Source organism: Strix aluco, chromosome 9 (assembly GCF_031877795.1).
Source record: "Strix aluco isolate bStrAlu1 chromosome 9, bStrAlu1.hap1, whole genome shotgun sequence".
NCBI classification, from domain to species: domain Eukaryota; kingdom Metazoa; phylum Chordata; class Aves; order Strigiformes; family Strigidae; genus Strix; species Strix aluco.
Genome location: NC_133939.1, coordinates 28,951,203 through 28,974,599, shown reverse-complemented (window position 1 = coordinate 28,974,599; position 23,397 = coordinate 28,951,203). Strand labels below are relative to the sequence as shown.

The following is a 23,397-nucleotide window of genomic DNA, read 5'->3' as shown; positions in this document are numbered from 1 at the left end:
ATCCATTCGGGCTGGTGTCTGGCAAACATGATCTAAATAGGATGAAAAGCCCAGTTATGAGTTTGAGGCTTCTGCGTGAAATAGCTGAAGGGAAAACTGGGAGCTGAGCTCAGGATGGTTCCCCAAGGGCACCATGGTTCCAGGTATGGTCAGGGGACTCACAGAACACCAAAGGGACAGCAGGGATTAAGAAAAACCCCCAAATGGGGACATACTAAGTGCAAACTCTCTTTTTGTACTACAAGGCTGCCCGAGGGTGGTTGGCAGGGCTGCAGATGAAAGAGACAGTGTGTTGCAGCTCTCAGCCACGAGTGGTTAAAGTGGAGAAATGGAGAGCAGCGTCCTTCAGACAGAGCTAAGAAATGAAGGCTGCCAAGAGATACGCTACTGGGGGGAGCACAGCGAGCCAGGCATGCACACACCTGGAGTGGAAACTCACGGCTCGTCCACACAGACCCCGCACGCACTGCCAGGCCACTTGTTGCCGTGAAGATTAATTCAGCAGTAAAATAATGAACTGTTCTGTTTGTTTGATTCTTTCTTTACAAGGTTGCGTAGTTAATTTCAATATATCTAAATACCCAGAAACCTGGGGAGTAGGCAAATAACAGATATTAGTGGCTATTTTGGAAGACAGTGAGAAATGTCAACAGCATCTCTTTTTTAATCTGTAACTGTAAAGACAACCATGCATCAGGACAACTCTGAAGGATCTAAAAGCTGGAAGACATTTCTAACTACTTTAAAACAAAATGTTAGTAAAAATATTAGCTATAACTAAGAAACCTCCAAATTATTACAACGTAAATAACAAAACTGAAAGCCCCTGTAAGCGCACTGTTAAAATGCCTCCAATACTCTACAAATTATCTGGTTTTGGCTATCCACATGCATCATGTCACATTTAAAAATCAGATTCTGTGGCTACCCAGTATCCTCTTAGCTAAGTAAGCCCCCAAAAAAGGTAGCAATGAAGGAGAAAACAGCAGAAACCAGGTCGCACCACTTGCAGGGACAATAAAGAGGCACAGCTAGATCAGTCAACATCAGTGCAATTACAAAGGACAAAGCACTGTTAGAAAAATAACTGTCCTTTCAGCTAGTTAGTATTCAATCACTGAAGTGGAAAATTTTCTATCTCAACTTGATTTTAGGAGACAGAAATGTTTCACTGAGTCACCACATACCTTTGAGAGCAAAGTTCAATTTACCAGCACAAGCACTAGTAGTTGGGAGAAAGACTGAAAGCGAGCAATTTTTTTTCACTAAAAATGTAACTTAGAAAGAAACACAAATATACCTGCTTCATCATAGGATACAGTCAATTTTTCCAGCATTTCTCGATCAATTGACAAAATCTGCTGTTCCAGGATGGTTTGGTAAGACAACACACTGTTCTCCTTGTCCTTCTCATAGTCTTGAAGATGTTGTTTCAGGACTTCGGGCAGGCGGGACTTCACATACTCTGCTGCTGACTATGTAGAAAAGAGACAAAGGTTTAATTAATACTTTTTCTTTTGAAAAGCTTTATGCATATCCATAGCATTTTTTTTTTTAATTTAAAGCATTCTCAAATGTAACTCCTCACAATAAAACACTCTTAATGCTACTAATTCCATGGTGCTAAATCCACAGGTGATTTTTCTGCCAGAATGACTCCTGCCCACCCAAAACTTCCAGGGAATTGGGGATATAATGGACCAAATTCTCCTGAGCTGAGGCATAACCCACTCTTCAGCAGAGAGTTTATGGCAGTCCAGAAAGTTACCCATGCTGGACTAGACACATACATACCACAATAGCTCAACTTCTTCATTGTTAACATCCTTTGAAAATACAACTATGAGTTCTAAATTCTAATTTATTTTAAACTGTAAAGCACTAAGTGACAGAGTCACTTCACCTGCTATTGATACACAATCAGGATTGGACAGGGAGATAGAAGTGAACATTTTAACAGCACTAAAAAATGACATACATATATACACATGCATCCACACACAGAAAATTCTTTTATGTTTTTTTCTCTGACTGCTCAAGGCCATAAGGAAACAGAAATTAACACAAGGTGGCATGGTTGTACCGATGCTACGGAACCTTGTGCAAAAACGTAAACGGTAGAAATAAGAGCATCGGTCCCCCCAGGACCCCTGCCACCACTGGAACAGCTCTCCCCCTTGGGGCTTGGGCTCAGACACCTTGGTGAGATCCAAACACAAATTAACTTTCTGGTTTTTAAGCATTAGCATCCCTCTCCTATGAGTATTAAACTCCCACTATAAGAGAGTCCCTTGTTCTGACATGGGTTTGGGGTTTTTTTTTGCTTTCCATCGATACAAACGTAACTGGGAAAGGAAGATGTAGCCAAGGCTGCTGCCCCAGTGCCCAGCTTTCCTGCCAACCTCAAGACAGAAGAGAGAAATAAATGATAACAAAGTTGTATTATTTCAGGCCTGGAGCTGACCAGAAGTTACCTCTACTCAGCAACAGGCTCTTCCTGGGTTTATATTTAGTTTTCCAAAGTCAATTGCTGATTAAATCGCAACCTTAAAACATCACTGAAGTTGTGTTCAATCTTTCTGCAAGCTCAGTCATGTCAGATGAATGAAATTATTCTAGAAAAACTAAACAAAGGCTCCACAGGAGTACAGCTTATTTAATGTTACATTTTAATAGTGGTTTTCTTTCAAGGGAAGGCCAAAAGATACACTGTATACTAATTATTTTAGTCCAAGTTTGTGTTTAATGTTTGAGAAGAGGTTTTACTCGGGGGGGAGGGGTGGGGGGGTGGGGTGGGGGGGGTGTGTGCGCATATTTTTGTGCTCTCCCTAAGGCAGCAATTGTAAAGAAAACAAAATAAGAATTTATACATATTAATTTTCTGAAATATGTCTTGTGCCAGCTGACAGAATATTTGTATATGACTGGCTGTAAACGCGTAAGGAAAGATACCCATCCTGTCCTAAAGTTCTTGCAGGCCAAGTGAAAATCAAGAGACAGATGGGTACAAGCAGATGGGAAAACCATCGGGACCGTCAGCCATGGTCGGCATGAGGGACAGCCGTCATGAGCCATGTGCAACCCCATCGTCAAGTTTTTCCACAAGCATTGAGGCCAAGGATTACACCGATTTCAAGTGTGATCTCACAGGTGGGGGTTTTTCCCCCTCAGTGAGAAGCAAACCACAACACTCCTGCTTCGGCCACTACCTCTCAGATTATGTCTAGATGTCATTAAAGATTTAAACTGCAAAGCAATGGTGAAACCGATACCAACTCCTTTCCTAGCAAGAAAGGTGATCAGCCACCTCTGAATAATTACACTCCTAGCTGCACTGCAGCGATCAGACAGACAGTACTATATTCTATTGAGTACAAAAGTAATTTTATCTTGGTTTTAAAAAGTCACTTCCAGTATCTGGAATATTAAAAAAGAAAAAGCATGAGGGTGTGAGTGCATGTGTTTATGCATGTGTTTGGTATTAAAGAAACCAAGAGGCTAACTGTACTGGGTGAATAAAAATTAAACAACATTTAAAAAAGAAAAACTTCCACCATTTCCACGCTCTTCCATCTTACCTCAATTCCCACCACACAGACCATAATATTCAACTTCTGAGTAGATCAGAATCTCCCCATGTGACTCCTCCTTAGGGGTTTGGGGGCAGACTGCAGCCCAGAGACCTGTGTGCTGCAACGCCGCTCCCCGGTTGCCTGCTGGCAGAGCATCCCACCGCTCCGGCCAGCCCACCGCTCCTCTCCTGCTGGAGCTGGGCTCCCCCTGCTCTCATGGAAGCTATTTTCATTAATAGATGTATTCGAACCACAGGCAGAAATTAGGGGAAAAAACCCATTTTGCTACTTTGAAGCTTCAAAATAGCTTTATCCTCTTTTCCTCCCTACGGCCCCTCTTACTGCTGCAGGAAGGAATTACAAACATAGCTGCTCCTGGAAAACATCTGACCTCAGCCATTAGTTGTAGGTACAACTAATTGTACAACATCTGCTGGTCAGTCTTCCTCATAACCACCCCTCTGAGAAAGCAACTTGGAGCTGTAGGCACTGCAGAAGTGAGAAATGCAAAGAACCTTCCCAGGCACCTTCCCACAGATCACTGCTTCAAAATCACAACGTAACAGAAATGCACACTGCTGAGCTGTTACCTCTCTCAGTCACAATAACCTCCTATTTTCTGGCAGGAATTTGTCAATTTCTTTTATAAAATTGAAACTGCAGCATCCCTTGTGAATCTGTTTTCAGTTTGAAGCACCCTTCTCCAAATTAAATGAAGGATTGACTTTAATACCTTAATTGAGTTTAGGGTATTTCATCCTACCAGGGAAAACTAGTATTTCACATATATAGAATAAATTTAAAAATATCTACATCCAATGAAATATACTTGCAGAGCTTATTCACAAAAAAATCACATTTTTCTTTATTCACTAAAAAAACCTCCCTACGTAAAAATCACATCAAGAAATGCTGAAATCCCTCAACTGTGTGGTAACCTGAACCTCAAATGCAGCCAGCATCCTTCTGTAACTACCAAATTTCCCCACATCTTTTAATTGATGAGAAACACATATCCAAAGTAATTTTTCTTTCTATACATTATGCTAACTGCCTGCTAAAATTTGCTCTGTTTTCCTCAAGTGTATCCTTCTGGGAGCTCCTTTGTATGTGGGGAAGTAAAGGTCTAAAATGGCTAATTAAAGGCTTCTTTATGAAGCTACTTCAAAAGTCAAGTGGTGATATGATGAAGCTGTCTCCTTACAGCTATGCTGGTAATTTTGGAAAGGCTTTCAACGCACAGTAGAGTATTTGGTGTGTGGAAGACCACCACACCCCCGCTCATCCTCATCATGTTCTGCAGGAAGCTACAGCTCAACACGACCCACTTGACCTTTAAAATTAGGTTTTCACCAGAGCAAACACAGAGACCTTGCATATTTCTGGCACTTGAAACACTCAAGCAGGTCTCCTTAAATTGTGTTATTGGCTGATAAGCCCCAGTCAGTGGAAAACCCTCTCCAAGTGGTAATGCCTTGGGAAACTGCTTGCTCTTCATCTCGCGGTGGGGTTGGGCAGGAGGAGCAGGATGGCAGAGCATCAGAGCTGGCTCCTGAATTACACAGCTCTCCACGCCAATGCCTGCACGCAGAGGAGATCCACCTGCACGGGCACGCGTGTGAACATGCAAGAAGTGACCCGAGTACTCAATGACAAAACGTGTTAATTAAGACAGCAAGTGTTAAGCAGCTCCACGACCCCGTGAAAAACGAGCACTGAGAACAAGAGCTATGGGAACAGTGATCAGAACACGGGCACATAAAGCAACTGAAGGATCTAATTAGCAGAAATAGCCATTATTTATAAACACAGATTTCCAATTTTAAAAATGGAGAATAGAGACTTTATTGCCTCAGACCCGCACACTGCACTGACTGCCGTGATTTACAGGGAGAGGAGGGAAACCACAAATTTACGGTCTTAATATTCTTGAGACAATTCATTCTCCCTGCCTGGGTGCTGCAAACATTTAGAGACTAAGGGAAAATACAGGATCCATTTTAGAGTGTGGTATTGCTGGTGTAGCACATAGACCAATGAAGGATTTAAAAACACATCAAGATTCCTCTATCGCTCCTTGCTGCCTCTCCTTTTCACACATTTCTCTCCCCTCCAAAGACATGTGGGTCACTATGACAAGTTTCCTTCTTCAGAGATGACACACCACAAACTGCTGGGCAGGAACAGAATTCATCTTATGAAAAAGAGGAATTTCCACTTTGTTCACCTCCTGGTTTACCTCAGGAAAATATTTTTTTAAGTAGGATCAAGTGAGTTTGACAAATAAAATCCTGAGGTGGGTACAACAAATGAACATGGGTGTAAACCCCATGGAAGACAGTGTTGGCCATGATAATCTCATGGGAAGAAAGCGTAATGAAGAGTAAAGTGGGATTGATCTGTGGACCCTAACAGACATCTCTATAAGTGTGGGGAATACACAAAAGGAGCTGGAAGGAAATTAGTACAGTATCAAAACTATAATATAATTGAGCAATAAGAGAGGCTCGGTAAATAATTCACAAAACTAGACTGTTAACACAGATGATATAACTTACTGAGAAAGGAGGCTATGGAAATAAAGAAGTCCCCTGCACATCAAGGGAGTATTTGCTCTTCTAGGTCCAGTCTGGAAAAGTGAGAGAGGCCTGCTGAGAGTCATTAGATAAAAAAGAGAAGCAGAGGGCACTACCATAGCACAGGTCCACCAGACACTGAATGAAAAATAAAGTAGAGATGTTGGGGTTTTTTAACCAGGAACTGGAATAACCAACCAAAGCACAAGATGTAGTGAAGTACTGCAACTACTCAGATATGTTATAGGAAATATATTTCAGAGCACAGGTTGTCCAGCAACCCTGGAGTATGTTAGTGAGAGTAGCAAAGACCACAGTTTGGGTGCAGGATGCTCCAGCACTGAGAAGTTCCCTAAGATAAGGAAGGCAAAAGACAACTTGCGTGAAGGTGACAATTAATTCTTTAGGGAAAAAACAACATACTAAAGACAAAGGACTTCAAAGGAAGGACACTTAAAGATCTCTGAGGCCTGACAGTACAAAAGGCCCAACAGCTGCAAGTCAAAGGATAAAAGAAGCTATGGGGAGCAAACATTTCCTTAGAGAAACGATGTGAGTGAAAACTATCCCAATGCAGAAAAACCCTAGGAATTAGCCTAAGTCATAAGCTGCTCAGTGATCTGAAACTCAAGAAGGACAGATATACACAGTCAGAATACCATGTGAGTGTAAAAGAATAACAAACACTGAGAAACAAATGAAGACTAAAGAAAAAAGTGACTTGGAGCTAGCAAAGGTAGCAAGAAAAGGTTCTACAAGTCCATTTGTAATAAGAAAAAACCCAGGCAAAATGTTGCTCTGCTGTTCAGCAGAGTAGAAAAGCTATTGACAGATTATGCCATAAAAGCTGAAGTATTTAATGTCTTTTTTTGCTACAGTACTCACTACCTTTACCTTGCTGCATTCAACTGGCAGCTAATATCAGAGGCAAATAACCAAAATCTCAAGACAGAATAGGGAAAGAACATGTTGGAAAGCGCTTATAAAGATTAGATATTTTCCAGCTGGCTGGGCCAGATGAAATTCATTCAGGTATACATAGGTAATGGGCTGAAACAATCTCTTTAACGACCTCTGTCTCTGAAAATTCACAGAGGATGGCGAGACGCTATTTGGAAAGGGCAAATGTCAGGGCTACTTTTAAAATAGTATAAAGGGAGAGAAACAGAATTACAGACTAGTCAGTTTAACTTTGATGCTTAAAAAATGGGACAAAAGATCAAATGATTTCTACTCACATGAAAGCACCAAGGTTCGTAAGGCGCAGCGAGCAAAATGGTTCTCTCAGGGTGTGAGGAGACCTGCTAATTCTGTTCCTCTCAACTGCAGTCTAGGGAGCAAATGCTCCCTTGCTCATTCCAGCAAACATGCCCATGCTTAAAAGTCTTAGTACCACTGATCACATCAGCAGCACTGACAAATCTTTCATGCTACTCCCTTAAGCCTTAGGGGATCCCAGAGAAATAGCCTTCCATGTAAATTAGGGTGCTGAATCCCACGCAGATCAAGCATTTCAGAGAATCTTCCAAGATTAAGGTGCATGTCCAGAGTTCCCTTGAACCCAACACATGTGTTTGGTGCTCCCGGGGAGCAGATGTGGGGTGTCATTGCCTGTCACTGCCACCAGCCGACCTTCATTCACAGCTCAGTCATTTCAACACTCACGGAAAAGATTTCAGCTAGAGGTGCTATTTGAAATATCTAGTGATCCCATTTGGAATTTCATATTCCACATTTCAGACTAGCACTCCTTAGCAAAAATACTTTTATATACAGGTTTCTGGGACTCACATCTTTAAAAAACAAAACAAAACAAAACAAACTAAAAACCACCCACACAATTCATTATTCTAGGAACAGTGCACTTCACTTACTAGATATCTCCCAATAGGGTGGTAAAAACCATGGCATGATAAGGTTGTGGACAAGAAATGTATTCCAGAGAGTCCGTTAGTGATTTTTTTTTTTTGTAGCAATGCTATAAGACTTTCCTGTTTACTTCAAAAAAGTACAGTACAAAAAGTATGTATTAACATATATATATAATCAGATTGCTAGATTAAAGAAATCACATCTCAGATTAAATAAACGACCTGAGAGTCAATCTTCCCCTCACCCACTTCATTCTTGTAGAGATGTCCCTGCTTCCAAGAGTGAACCTGAACAACTTTATAAGCACATTCGCCCGGACCAGCCATGCTGTTTTCAAACGCAGTGCAGCATAAGGAGTGAGTATTTGTTCCCATTTTACTGTCATTTCAAGAATCATTTCCTGGCATCCTGATGCTCTGTTGGCTGCTTACTATAGGAAGGAAATGGTTAAAGAATATTCTTTGGGTTCCTGCCTCCCTGAGAGCTAAACTTACTGCAGGCAAACAACCTTCTCAACCTATTCACACTGCAATGCAGGAAAGGCTGGTGTTGATTGAAGTAGTTACAAAAATTCTGCCTCCAGGCCCACATGCGCCACTTCAACTGATTTCAGAGAAATATATGTACATCAGCCCTGGCTCTCACATCTCACACTCGGCATTTAGGATCAGATGCCTCTCCTTCATCAGCATGAACCACGAATAACTCCACTGAAGTCAGTGGGATTTTGCTGAGGCAAACCTCTTGGAATAAGGACTTGAAGCTATGAATAGTTATTCAAAAGGAAAACATATGATAGCAAAACATAATCTGCTCTCAAGAGGATAAGACAAGATCTACAAATGGCACCAAGACAAACATTTTGCCCTCTAAAGCAAGGAACTATTTAAAGAATAAACATCCAACAGAAACCCGTTAATAGAGTTTTCCTGTAATACAAACTTTTGGTACATTTAGCATATTATTTCTATTAAAAAGTGTCTTTTTTGTCCAAAATAAATATTAAAGTAAATTATTTACTACTGGTTAATATGTATCCTAGGAAAACCAAACTCCCCATTTAAAATAAGGTTATTAGCAAAAGCGTATCTGAAAACATTTGGGGAACTCAGAAATTCTCTCCCAGGACTTTCAACAAGACTGAACACCAAAACCACCACTATTATTTTGCAATCCATGCACAATTTATTTCCATAGCAGGAAAAATATTAGCCTGACAAACATCTTTAGTTAATCAGAAGCTATATAATCATGAGAAAATTAACCTGATTCCAAGGAGATGTATAAAGTTCAAATTAGTATTCACGCTGCATTGTCAGAGATATATTAAATCCATAATTACAGTAATCTACAGCTGCTTCAACTGTAGAAAATAATGAATTGCCCAGTGAGAACTGGTGTCCATGAAATGGAAAGAAAAGGCCATCTGTTGTGGAGCTTTGCTCTGACTTCATGCTTTGAGCACAGAGAGCTTGATCTTCTCTGACACAGTCTACGTGTGGATTTATGGCTACAAGCAATCCACATAACCATATCACCAAACAGAAAGGATAAAAATAAAAAATGATGATGATTTATGGCTTTAAATTATGCATTTTAGTTTCTTCCCTAAGACAGCACTTGTCACTCACTTCTTAAATAGACTTATTTAAATGTCCTAGAATGGGAAGCAAGTAAGTCAACAAAATTTGTAATGGAAAAATTACATGTTCTGTTCTCCCTCCCACTCCCCCCAACATTAGTCATATAGAAATGTGTGACATTGCAGTGAGCGTACACGCGAATGTTGGCACGGTACTCGTTAATCTAGGACATGGATCAGAAGAGGTGAGAATAAATACAAAACAATTATTTTTCATCTTCCAGTGAGGGAATGATTAGTGAAATACTTGTACAAGTCACTTTTTTAATAACTAATTTTAACTAATTAATTAAAATTAACACAAACATGCTCCATGTGATATAGCCAAGCAGTCACTCATTCGACAGATGAGGAAAGAAAGAAAGCACAGAGACTGGTTTGTCAGAGATTTCACTGCAATTGGCAGAGCTACAAGGAGTGCTCTGGAATCTGGACGTCTAATTAAAAGATTAATTTTATCAAGGCAAGAGGGAGCATTATGAATATCTTGTCTGGCATCTTGCATCAGGACCATAGGACTTCCCTGTCTCATTGTTTGAATGAGTAAGTCATTTTGAAAAATATGAGACTGTTTCAGAGACAGAGAATCTTCCATAGTCCTTGGAAGTTAATTATCCTTACTGTTAGAGGATAAATTCACATACCACAGAAAATGTTCACATTATTTCCAATCTGAATCTGCTATTATCTATGACTTTCAGCTACTGAATCAAGTAAAATGTCTGCTCACCTACATTCCTCTTTCTCATGTAAATACATGCAAATGGATCAAATCACCCCATTATCTTCTCATTGATAAACTCAATAGATGGAACTCATTGAATGGCACATTATTACATGTCACATTATCATGCACCTTTTCTCATCTTTTCAAGCATTTATATGGTTCTCCTTTGAACACTCCTATTTTCCAACTTTGTTCTTTAGGGGTAATCATCACAGCAAGGCAACACACCACGGAGGAAGACTGACTAATACCAAAACCCCTTCCTTACTTTTATTAACCATTTGCATTATGCTTATCGGCTCACCACTGCCTTGAGATCTCACGTACAGTTCATGTAGCCCCTAAATCTTCTTTTATGACCTACACTGTGCAGTATTAGATATATAGGTTTACAGTTGATTATACTGAAATGCATGTTACTTGCATGCATTCACCCAACAAATGAGTTAAATTTCTCTGGATCGTTAATCGAACATCATTATTCATCACTTCTCCGATCCTTAATGAAATTATTAAGTCACATCCCTACAAGAGCCAGGACGGCTCTCCTTATGAATATACGTACTCAACAATTTCTATTTATAGTTATCCTGAAGTCTATCACACAACCCAAGCTTAATCTCTTTAATACATACCTAATTGATTTGAAAGTATTCGAAATAGCACGTGCATCAAGTCAAAACACATGTTCCTCTTGCCAGTTTTGGCTAACCGCCACCAGAATTATTCTTACTGATGAAAACAATCAAATGCTTCGATTCATACAGCCATGAAGTGGAATCCTACTCGCAAGGAAATCAAGTATATTCTCATTAATGATCTTGGATGATGGGACAGAGCACACCCTCAGAAACTTTGCAGATGATAGAAAACTAGGAGGAGCACTTGATTCACCAGATGGTCGTGCTGCCACTTAGAGGGACCTGGACATGCTGGAGAAATGGGCCAACAGGAACCTCATGAAGTTCAACAAAAGGAACTGCAAAGTCCTGCTCCTGGGGAGGAACAACCTCATGCACCAGTACACACTGGGGGCCAACCAGCTGGAAAGCTGCTTGAAGAAGGATCTGGGGCTCCTGGTGGACAACAAGCTGACCATGAGCCAGAAATATTAATTTATTAATTTTTTAGTTAATTTATTAATAGTTAAGGTTAGGTTAATGGTTGGACTAGATGATCTTCAAGGTCTTTTCCAACCTAGATGATTCTGTGATTCTGAAATAGGCCCTAGCAGCAAAGAGGGCTGATGGCACAGTGGACTGCATTAGGCAGAGCCGTGCCAGCAGGTCGAGGGCCGATCCTTCCCCTCTGCTCAGTGCTGGTGAGATGCATCTGGAGTGCTGGGTCCAATGCTAGGCTCTCCAGTACATCAGAGACAGGGACATACTGGATTGAGACCAGTGAAGGGACATGAAGATGATAAGGGACTGAGCATCTGTCATACAAGGAGGGGCCAAGAGAGCTGGGACTGTTCAGCCCAACGATGAGAAGGCTCGGGGGGATCTTACCCCTCTGTACAAACACAAACAACGGAGTCAGGTTCCTCTCAGTGGTGCCCAGTGAACGGCCAAGAGACAATGGGCACAAACTGAAATAGAGCAAAGTCTGTTTAAAACTAAGAAAAAACTGTTCTTATGGTGAGGGTGGTCAAACACTGAGGCAGGTTGCCCAGAGAGACTGTGAAGTCTCCATCCTTGGAGACTGTCAGAGCCCAAGTGGACACATTCTTGAGCAAATCTGCTCCAGCTGCCCCATCTCCAGCAGCAGTTGGACTGGACGGTCCCCAGAGGCACCTCCAACCTCAGCCCTCTGTGACTCTGTAAAATTATTTCTAGAGAATTCAACAGGATGGCTAATCCACCCAGAATATTTATTCTGGTTGTTTAGACAACTGCATATATGCACCCAAAAAATGTTTATTAAATATATTAAGAGTAATGAGAATAAGAGGAGTTATTACTCTAGTAAAAGGAAATGCATTAGCACTTAAATTGCATATGCACAGACACAAACTCTGAATCTTAATTGTGCTAGGAAGCCAGTTATTATTCATGCCCTTTTTAGGAGAAGAATTAAGATTAGTGGGTAAATTAAACTGAAAATTAGCCACAGATAAAGCACTTCTTTTATAATGCTTCTGTTAGTTTTAACAAATAGAAAGCTGAAGCTTATTGTAAAGGTGATGTATTTCATAAATCCTGGGAGATGCACAAGCACAGACACAAAAGACAAGCAATAATTATGACTACCACATCCATACGGCCATATGTAAAGGACGTTAGTATTTGGCATATGAGACTAACATCTCTATTTGCCAAAAGGCATGATTTAGCTAATGGAACATAGCAAAATATGTTTGAACGAATTACTGAAAAAAATAAATGTCAAGAGTTAACCCAATTTTTATGCTAATTGCTTGTAACTATTAACATAGATGAGCTGAATATTAAATTAGGAAATGTTAAAAAAGGTTTAAAAATGCATGGAAATACTTGTCCATTACCAGTTAACAGTGCAGAAAAATCTAGGTCCCAAATTACAATCTATGGTCACAAGTGATTACTAAATATAAATGCCTATACCAGCAGGGATTGCAATTGCTGAAGACCTGCCAGAAAAATTTCACCCAACCAGGATGAACTGAAACATTTTCTTATATTACTGTAATCAAATCTAAGCAATGGGGGATCATTTTTTTTATACTGGCATAAAAAAGCAGAAGTGAGAGAAAGAGAAATAACACTGAAAATAATGGTTGAAATGTCATAAAAACAACTAACTTTACAAGACTATCGAACTGCTCATTTTGCAAGCTAGGCATCAAGTATTTTTTGATAAAGAAAAATACTGCATTTCATATTTTACTGAGCTTATGAAGTTCAACATAGAAGGTGAAAAAAAAAACAGTTTTGCAAAATGATTGCAATTTTGTGCAACCCCCAAGAAAATTATGTTTAAAACTTTGTGATTGTAACCTTGCATCAATGCAGATCCTGAAACGAAAGCCTTCATCAGCAATTAAAGTGCCTTAAAACTACTCCAGGGGATTTCTACAGGTGCTTCTGTGCAGATGCTTTTACAAATAGCAGTGGGATACAAGATGGTTTATGAAGAATCAGTTTTACCAGAAGCCTTTCTGCTACTTTAGTTGAGGGAAAAATGTATTTATAGCCTATTAGACTCAATTAAATAGCAAGCAGCATTCTTCTTTCTTTGCCATTGTTCTCTCCCTCCAAGCAAAGAAAGAGTGAGTATAGTGGAATATTTTAGTCTAAATGGTCTCTCCTGATTTAGAGACATCACTTTCTGCCAAGCAGCTATCATCACAAGAACTAGAAAGATGCGGTCTGGGCTGAAAAGCTCTAAGAATTAGTTTGTTATGCAGGAAACCAAAAAGACTCTATTTTCACCCGCTTCAAATTTTACCAAAATTCAACCATCTGGTCAGAAACCTGTATTTTATTTTAGATTCTTATTCTGAAAAAAAAAAAAAAAAAAGTCCAAGTAACTTAATTCCTCTAGAGAACAAAGTTAAGGAACCAGACATTGCTTTTCCCACTGTAAAAGTCACAGTTTTGGCAAATGCTTCCTTAAATACCTTCAGCTTGATACCACCTCAGGCACGCAGAGCGGGGGACTGTGAACGCAGGGCGCTCGTACTTACTGGGATGTCTCCGTGACGGGGCGAGGCGTTGCTGCCAGGGGATGGCTGACGAGACCAGCACACAAGATGCCTCACATACAGCTGGGAATCTGCATTTCCTACGATGCCCAGCGCAGAAATGTACCGGTATTGCTGTGTCCTTTGCTACCCACCATCTGTTTGCCTCCTGGTAGACCGAGGCTCGCTGCAGTCCTGACCATGACTTGTAGCTGAAGTAATTTGTACAGATGGCTCGTACAGAGCTGTTCTGTATTTACAGGCTCTCATGCAGAAAGGCAGGTGCACAGGCGCTGATCTGTAAGTCACTCCTCGGGGTTTAGGTCATGGCACAAGGTCCTGCCCTTCTGCATTATGCTTTTATAACTGTGTGTGGAAGACAGGTATGGTTCATTCTAAAAAGCAAATGTATAAGGGTTTTTTTTAATGGACTTAGAAGAGAGGAAGCACTGTGGTTCCCACCCTGCTGTTCTGGGCATATTTTCCCCCAAGAACTAGGGTACCTGGCAAGGCTCCCGTTGCTCCTTTTCCAATACTGAGCCCAGCACTCCTGAATGAGCTTAGCCAAAGCTTAGCAAGTAGAAAATGAACAGGAGTTTTCAAATAACTGTGGAGTGTCGACATATAAAGTACTATTATTTTGCCTTCCAGAGTCATAAATCACTTGCACATCACCACATTAGAGACCCAGCACAGCCAAAACACTGCAGCAGCAGCAGGCAGCACATCACCTACTTCTGTTCTGGAGCTCTGACCAGATGTTGTCCCCTGGAGCCCAACAGCCAAGTCCTGTCCTGATAAGGCTTTTAGTAAATGGGATGAGTCTCATGCTGGAAACAATTCTTAAGCTTTCATATTTCTCTTACGAGTGACCTTATAAAAATTCTCTATTAAGAAATCACATTAATAATTAGCCCCATGTTACATCCAATGCTGTGATGAGGAGATAAGAATCAAGATAAACCACTTCAGTGTGAGAAAGAAAGTATGTGAAGCTGCAGAGCCCCGGGGTTAATCCAAGCAGTTCTGCTGTGCCGTTCGCTCCGAGGAGCTGGAGGGATTAATGAATAGATGACACAACTGCGATTTGTTCCGGCCGTATTTACCCGAGTCCCCTGCTGTCTCTTCAAAAGCTGGAACAAACTCTGCACACAAACAGTTAACGAGGAAAATGTGGCCATGTAGTCCTTTAAACAATTTACCACAGGGGCCTGATGACATTTTCCTTTAGTGAAGTATATGGAAATTAAAATTTGTGAAGATAATGACTTTGAGATTCAATGAGCTCTGTTTAAATGCAATTATGGTTCTTTTGCTTAGGTCCTCTCCTTGCTTCAGATTTGAAAAGGCCACTGTACTGACCCACGTTGCAAATAATGAGCTGGGAGCTAGCAAGGAAAGCGCCGCATTCACAGTTTATGTAAAACTAATCCAATGTCGTTCAAGAATAAAGCAAACTTTTGTTTCCTCTCTGTGTGTGCTACTGTAACACCAGTCTGCCAGGAAAAAAGATTTTTCTTGCCCATCAGACTTAGTGATCATGTGGGTGATAAGCAGCTGAAACATAAGATTATGGTACAACATAGCACTTGAAAAGGCTACTGGAATCCTAAGATGTATAAATAGAGGAACAATAATGATCGATTGTAGTAATGTTATTATGGAATTGTTAATGGAAAACTGTGTCTAGCTCTTATGCCCGGAATTTGAGAATCAAGAGAACATCTGAGGGTTTAAGAAAACAACAATAAAAAAGGAAAAGAATTAAAAAACCCTCAAAAGTTACGGCAGGAGAAGAAAGGATCTGTCTCAGTTTACCAAAGCTAAGTTCAAGTTGAAAAACTGGACATGCGTCTTCCACATAGGGATGTCCGTTTAGGCAGAAGGAAGATGTCACCCATAAACTCTCTTGGAGAACCAGGTCTCCGAAACCTCTACTCTGTCACCAAAGCAACCGCTTCTGAGAAGGAAACTTTCCCTCTGCTGACTAACACACATTAACAGGGGAAACTGGTAAGGATGCAGAGAAGGCTCTTGAAGCAAGAGATGCTTTAGTGACTCCACTGCTACGAATGACATGACACAAAGCAGCCGTTGAGGGCATGAAGAGGGACTACCTGCATGTAAAGAACACCAGACCTTTCATAAACCCTAAATATCTACAGGATTATAGCAAAGAAAGAGCCAGGCTAGTTATTCTGCCAAGAGCACGCAGATGTTGTCTGTATTGACACAGAAATCGGATCACGGCTCCTCTTCCTAAAAAGAGGAGGAAAAAGAGAAATTTTTGGTACGTTGGTAACTGAGGGGAAAAAGAATGGCCTTAGCAGGATCTCATTCCACTCAACTCAGTCCACGCTGTTAAAGAAAGTCTTTTTACTTTGGATTCTGCATTTTTGTGTGCTGTTTTGTCTCCCAAGTTGAAGGACTTACAAAGCAGCACTAAATAAAACACCTTCTTCAGTAAGAAAACACAAACCTTCCAAAGTGGACAGAATTGATGACAGATAGTAATTATATAAACCACTTAATTAAGTGGCACAGACTCAAAGACAGGGACTTCATTAAATAGAAAAGCAGCCAATTCGAATCCATAAATACTTTCCAAAGCATGTTCATTTTCTAGTGCCATTTCACTACATAAACACTGAGAGCAGTACCCTTGAGAGAAGGAGAGGCATAAATCAGGCCTCCAGTTAGGATAAACACTGATGCCTGGATGTTATTCTTTCTTCCCTCTAAAAATGTACATAGTTAAAGAACAAAAAAAGAATTTCTCTTGCCTGTGTGATCAACACATCTTTGCTTACTGAGCCCAATTGCCTGTAAGAACATGGGGATCAGCTAACGCTCTCGGTAGATGCGTGCACAGAGCCCACGTGCACAGTGGGCAGCACCTGCCCACGGAGAGAAGTTGGCACTGGGTTAGAAACAGAAGCGTGCAGAGCGAGGTGTGGCGGCTTGGGCCGAAGGTGCACCACGCCCCAGGGCTGCAACGGCGCAGAGCAGAGCCACGAGGCTGTTTGCAGCGGGTTCGCCCTTGGTGCGTCTCACCCGGCGTTTGCAGAGGCACTGGACCACCAGCGAAGAGACACAGAGTTCAGGAGAAGCCTCTGGGGCCTTCCACCTCCTTTTTCAACCTTACCCTCAAGCCGAGGGCCAACTTCTTCCCTTGTTTTCTTTGAGGAGTGTCTGCCCTTCCTGCACATCCCTCAGCTCCTATTACCCACCCCGGATCTCCGCCGTGCTCCAGTGCTTTGCCTGCACAAGTTCGTGGAGGCAGCAAAGAAAGCATCTGCCTTTGGAGGTATTTCTGTATTGTTCACATCACTTAAGTGCCTGACCAGCCAAATCACACCAAAGTAAAAAAGAAGGGAAAATAAGGAGGAAAGAGACAGATGTAGGAAAAAAGGACAAAGGGATACAAGTTCAAGGAAGAACAATAAGTAAAGGGGAATGAAGTTAGAAAAAGGAAAGATGAAACCAATGCCAGAGAAAGTAAGTTACCATTTAAATTACAGTTTCCTGAAACACAGTTTAATTAAACATGACAGTACACTGCAATTTTGTTTCTCTAGCTCATTAGGACAAGGGGTTGTTAATCACACTTATTAACAAGGCAGGTCAAGTAGATTTCTGGCTATTTTCATCATTGAATAGATGGAGAAAGGGGGGCTAAGCAAGGAAATTATTCAGCCAAATGACTTGTTGTTGAAACCCTGTGGCTGGGATTAGGATCCAGTGTTTCAGCAAACACCTCTTTCCTTGCATTAGCTGCCAGCGTTTAATGCCACTGTGGAACAAAACCAGCAAACACAAAACTAGAAAACCAAACACATACAGGCAAAAAACCCCCCTCAAACATGAGGAAAATAATTGCAATGCAACTATGAATGCATTTACCTAAGGGGAGAAAAGTAACTTCACGATACACTGATTTACAGAAGTGAGTAAGCAGCAAGCTGAGACCTCTGCCAGGGACATGCTGCCACTCCATTGACTCTTAATGCACGCTCTGAGTCTTAGGATAACATTAAAGAATCTGCTGCAGTCATCACTTTAGTAGTTTTTATACCTCTATACATTCTCACACTGCTACACCTAACTGGGACACTGCAGCAGCATCAAACTTAAAGTTACAACCGTGACCAGGTTTACTCCATACTGGGACAGAACCAGCAGACTCTATCAAGAGAGACTGATGAAATGTTCAAACAGCTTCTTTTCCGTACTGCTTCACTTAGCAATTTCTTACTGTTTTTAAGAGCAGCCACAGCACGGATTAAATGTCCATGATACCACACTAAAAAAAAACTTCAAAGAGGTAACTGGAAGTTATTCTCCTTCTGTGTTAGAACCTCCTTGAAAAAGCTCCTGGTCTGAAGAGATAACAGCACAGCTTTGATTTTAAGCCTTTTGTATTGCTTAGTGTGTTTGTATATTAAAGGGACACAGCCTGAAGTTTTCAGATTTCACGTCGAGCCTTGAGACGACAAAAAGCATATACCTTTTTATCAGGAGTATGTAGCGAAGCAACTTACGCAACAGAGCTTAATATTTTGGAAAGTTCCCAAAAATATTCAACCTTTAACTTCCAGGAGTTTAAACAGAAATTTAAACAAACCTGAGCCAACATTTCTAAAGAAAAACAGATTTGAAATTCAGAGAAACCCAATATATCATAAAGGCTGGTTGTGTTTTCATTTTGCGGGGAGATTGCTGTTTTGCAGAACGGCAAGTGCTGGCAGTGTTCCAGGACCTGGACCGGTGCTTTAACCCATCAACCTCGGGCACATGAACCCAAACTCTTCCCCTTGGGTACATCTGGAGAACTGCTTTCAACGTGCCTGGCATATTAAGTCTGTTGAAACCTGACATGCACATGCCTCAACTGATGACAAATGAGCCATCACCACCCTTGTGTGTCCTATCCACAGAAAGGAAATCTCAGACACAGAAAAAGGGAATGTTTTGACCAAGGTACACAGCACACTGGTAGAAGACCGAAGAAGTCAGCCCCCCAACTCATAACCATCACCCCATGGCTCAGTGCAGGGCCACAGCTGATGGAGAAGTTCCTTCCAAGCTTATTTGCAATGGAGTTACTCTCACAAAGTGTGTTGTGTACACCCTGCAGTCCTCAGCTCAGGAAGAGTTGTGCATCCTTTACTCCAGGGAACATGCATCATCTTTTGCATCATTACTCTTCAGCACTCCAGCACACAATGCATCTCGTGGGAAGAATAATAGTGCTCAGATTTTCATCAAAAGCAACAGCAAAGTATAATACGGCTGTTCCCTATGAACCAGATTAACATGGCTAACAAACAGCTTATCTTATAGCCTCCACTTCAAAAATTCATTGAGATACCTGCCTCTTGTGAATAAATTACTCATGTTTTTCTGATTCAGTTAGCTGACAGCCTCTGAGGTACATAGTTGGAAGTTGGTGAGATCAAGATTATTTTCTCAGCAAAAAGGGCTGGTAGCAAATCTTTCTTTTGCTGTCACTCAGTTTTTGATTGATTATTTTCTGCATTTTTTTTTTCCCCAAAACTCTTAGGCACTTGGTCTCTTTGGTAAGATGCTATGCTCTGTCTTTCAGCCTGGTGCTGTGTCCTAACTTCAGTATTTCCCCACTGAGGATGGATGAACTCTGGGTTTCTCTCTCCTCCCTATTCATTATCTGTACTCCAGCTGCACAAGCACTATTCTCCCCTCTGTCGTTTTTTCCATGCCACACAACTGATGGAGGACATAACAGCTTAAAGCACACTGAGCTGGACCTATGTGCCACAAATAGGCTCCACTAACGCAGTCTGGACTGCTACCAGAGGCACATACAGCACTGTGCACTGAACGTGCAACGAATGCTATCCGCTGCCCCAAGGATTTACAAATCCCACCTTTCCTGCAGTGCATTTCCTTGCTGCTATATAATTCTAAGTCCTTGTAAAATAAACAGCTTTTTTCCCCCTGCAGAATGCTTGTATTAAACCAACACCTTCCTTGTACTTCAACCCTACATCCAAGCTTGTACCGTGTCTGGTATGATTTGAGGCAGAAGAAACTCTGTACAGACTGCACAGCACAGAAACAGATTTGCTGAGAGGCATGAACACACCCACGTATTTCCAGGTAAAATTTCAAAACATGCAGGTGTCATCAAAGAAAATAAAGCCCAAAACAAAAGAGGCAGATCAGCAGCATAACTGAGGACGACTCTCAGAGAAGGTCGCACGGGCTGAGGTCTCTACCGACACGTTTCTAGACACCTCCGTCCACATCACTGTCAGTAACTTTACCACCACTGACAGTACGGCTTTCCTGAAATGTTGCCTGATTTAATGCCGCTCTTTTTTTTTTTTTTCCCCCCCCTGCTGCTAATTATCCCATCTGGATCTTTTTCACAGAATTATTTCCATCCCACCTGTTATTTTCCATGAAAGTTTCATAATGGTTGTCCAAGGCAAGGATCATGGCCGAGCCCCACTCAGAGAAACCGAATCAGCTGTAATCTTCATGCTGATGACCTGCCAATCTACCTTGGCTCTCCAGAGCTTTCTGAACTAAAATCCAGGTCAGAGAGCTTTAACATTTACTTGGGGATATTCACACAGTGGTGCAAGATAAAGCAGTGGAAGCATAGCTCAATCTTCTCCTGTAAGTCCTCCTCTCACCCTCTTATCCCAGAAACCAGGACAACCCCGGTATTATTCTTAGAAGGATGTATCTATCCAAGATGTTATCTCTGACTTGGCTCTGTTCACTATACTCGGTAACTAACCCATGTCTAAACCTTCCCCATTCTTCCAGCACATCATCTAAAGATGCAGGTGTTTTTAAGCCCACCTAGGTAACATGTTCCTTCCAGGCACTGCACGATCTCAGCTACTGCATCCCCCTTCACACTACCATCTAGCTTTATTTCCAGCCTTTCAAAATGCCGCTGCAATACCACCTCTCTGCCAGTGCCACTGCCACTATAAACTCTATTTTGAGCAGAAGTACATACAAAAGGGATGAACTGCGGTGAAACCAAAAAGAAGACCAGAGTGGAAAAATATGCTACTTGAAGTGTCTCAACAGATCAGGACAAAAATGTGAGAAAATAATTTAGAACAGGAAACTGCTGGAGTCAAGGCTTTCTGCACCAAAAAGTGGGCTGTTTCTTGGCGACTGAAGTTGGGACACAAACAGAGAATGAGAAAACAACATCTGAAAGAATCCCAGTATCGCGAGTATGGTTGAAAGAAATGTTGCCAACACTGAGCGAAAAAAGGATAAAACAGGATTTGGGAATGTTGTGGGTGTGACAGAAACTAATCTAAATAGAGACAAATAAAATACCAACAGGAAATGTTGGGGGAAAAAAACCTGGCAGAACACACAGTGTGTAGAAGACTGAGAAACCGGTTAATTTTGGAGCCAGCATACTGGTATAGTGCTGCAGCCAAAGAATAATGAGATTACTTCGGGAGAAAGTATATGCAGGGAGGAAAAGGGAAGACAAAAGGGAAGCTCAACCACCAAAAAGCGTGTTACAGAAAAGATAAATTTTAAGAGATGCATTAAAAGACAGCTTTGATGAAGAAGTTAAAAGAAGTTAGAGGTGCTTGAAGCATTTTGTAAAGCAGAGAACTTCATCAATTGCCTAAACATGGACACACCGGACTTCTCACCACTCATTCATTACAATGCCCTTCAGTGAGATGGGTATCCAAAGATCGATACGCCAGGCTACAGCTACATACAAAACGTCACCGCGTTTCCCCAAAGAGAAAGAAAACCATAGATTAGAAGTTAATGCTGCTGCTAAGAGCATCACCAACTTCTGGGAGGCTTCTGCAGGCAAATCCTCAGGTTTTGGCATTATTCAGCACCGTAACAGGTATTAAATCACTACATAAACTTAAGAGTTTATCGATTCCTGTTTTCTGAGAAAAGCTTATTTGGTTTGGATGAGTAGTGATAAGAGCACTAAGCTGGACTTCACTCAAAAAGAAACTTGCAGTTAAAGGTAGCTTTGCCAACTGCAAAGCAACATAAAAAGCCCAGTGCCAATCCCTCTCTTGGTATATATGCCAGCTCAGTAGTTCAAAACCAGATTAGTTTGCCTTGCTTGGCCTTTTGATTGAATCTTGGCTATTTTTAATCCATCCCATTATAGAAAGGTGAAAATCCCCTGCAAAATAAATACTGAGAATGAGCCTTACCTTAAAGAGCTACAGATACTTATATATAAAACCAGAAATATCCTAGAATTAAAATGCCTGTATCTGAGAGCAAATCAATCTGATGTGCTGAACTGAACGCACGCGTTGCTTTTGTAGGCAAAAGTGATGCTTTAAAGAAACATTTCATTTCATTTCATTTCCCACCTAAGAGGCTCCACAAAATGTCAGAACAAAACATACAAGCAAAAAACCCAAGCAAATTTAATCAGGGCTACTTCTGAACTTCTTCTCTCAATTTCTGAGTCCATAAACTCACTTTCCCCTACATGTAGATGCAATATTTTCAAAAAGAGAATTTTAGTGAAGTGGTAAATTGAATCTGCAAGAGTAGTGACTGTAGGAAATGATGATAAAATGCTTGACATTTCCTGACACTTAAAAAAATATTCTGTTTTAACAAAATCTGTTTTTCCAAAGTTTTGCAATAAACTCTACTGCTTGGAAATAAGGTAGAAATCAAAGGGGATGAATTAATTCAAACACAAAATTATGTAATGAATGTTTTCATTAGATACAATTACGAGAGATTATATTTTGAAAGAACTGTAGATTAAATTACTTAAAAGTGAAATTTTTAATCCCAGCAATAATGAAACAAAATTGGATTTGGCTTGATTTTATTCCTCTAGGTAAAAAGCTATTTCACAAGGAGACACTTCATGACCTACATCCATACACAGGTGTTTTGGAGAGCTTGTAAGATTTTTCTTCCATGAAGGTTATTTTGGTCACTATTCAAATTTCACATACACATGAGGAACCACAGACTATTTTTTGGTAGCAGTATGGTCTTCATCCTGCTATTTTTACTTCTCATTGCCATGCTCTTGCCCTTGGCCATTTTCTCACAGCTTTCCCACTTTTATTCCTCCCTCAACTTTCAGTTATTTGGCACCTAGTTATTAAAGCATCTAGCTGTATTCTCCTTAAACTCCTTAACAACTTAAAATTTATGGGCTCAACTTTTCAACACAGCCTAGACATGGTGTTACTCAACTTTGTCTTCCCACTGTAAATTTTTTGCATAACGAGACAGTTTGAATATTAAAATCTATTTTACAGATTTTCTGTGGCAAGGGCTATATGATATGCTAGATATTATACTAAACA

The 23,397-nt window shown here is 40.8% G+C and overlaps 1 protein-coding gene across 2 annotated transcripts in view; it reads right to left on the bottom strand.

Moving 5' to 3' along the window:
• The window catches only part of PPM1L (protein phosphatase, Mg2+/Mn2+ dependent 1L), a 107,586-nt gene that overhangs the window by 32,113 nt on the left and 52,076 nt on the right, over positions 1 to 23,397 (bottom strand). For both annotated transcript variants that reach the window (XM_074834335.1, XM_074834336.1), the window contains exon 2: positions 1,301 to 1,471. In XM_074834335.1, the coding sequence (XP_074690436.1) occupies positions 1,301 to 1,471 (171 nt within the window). The remainder of the gene's footprint in view (positions 1 to 1,300; positions 1,472 to 23,397) is intronic.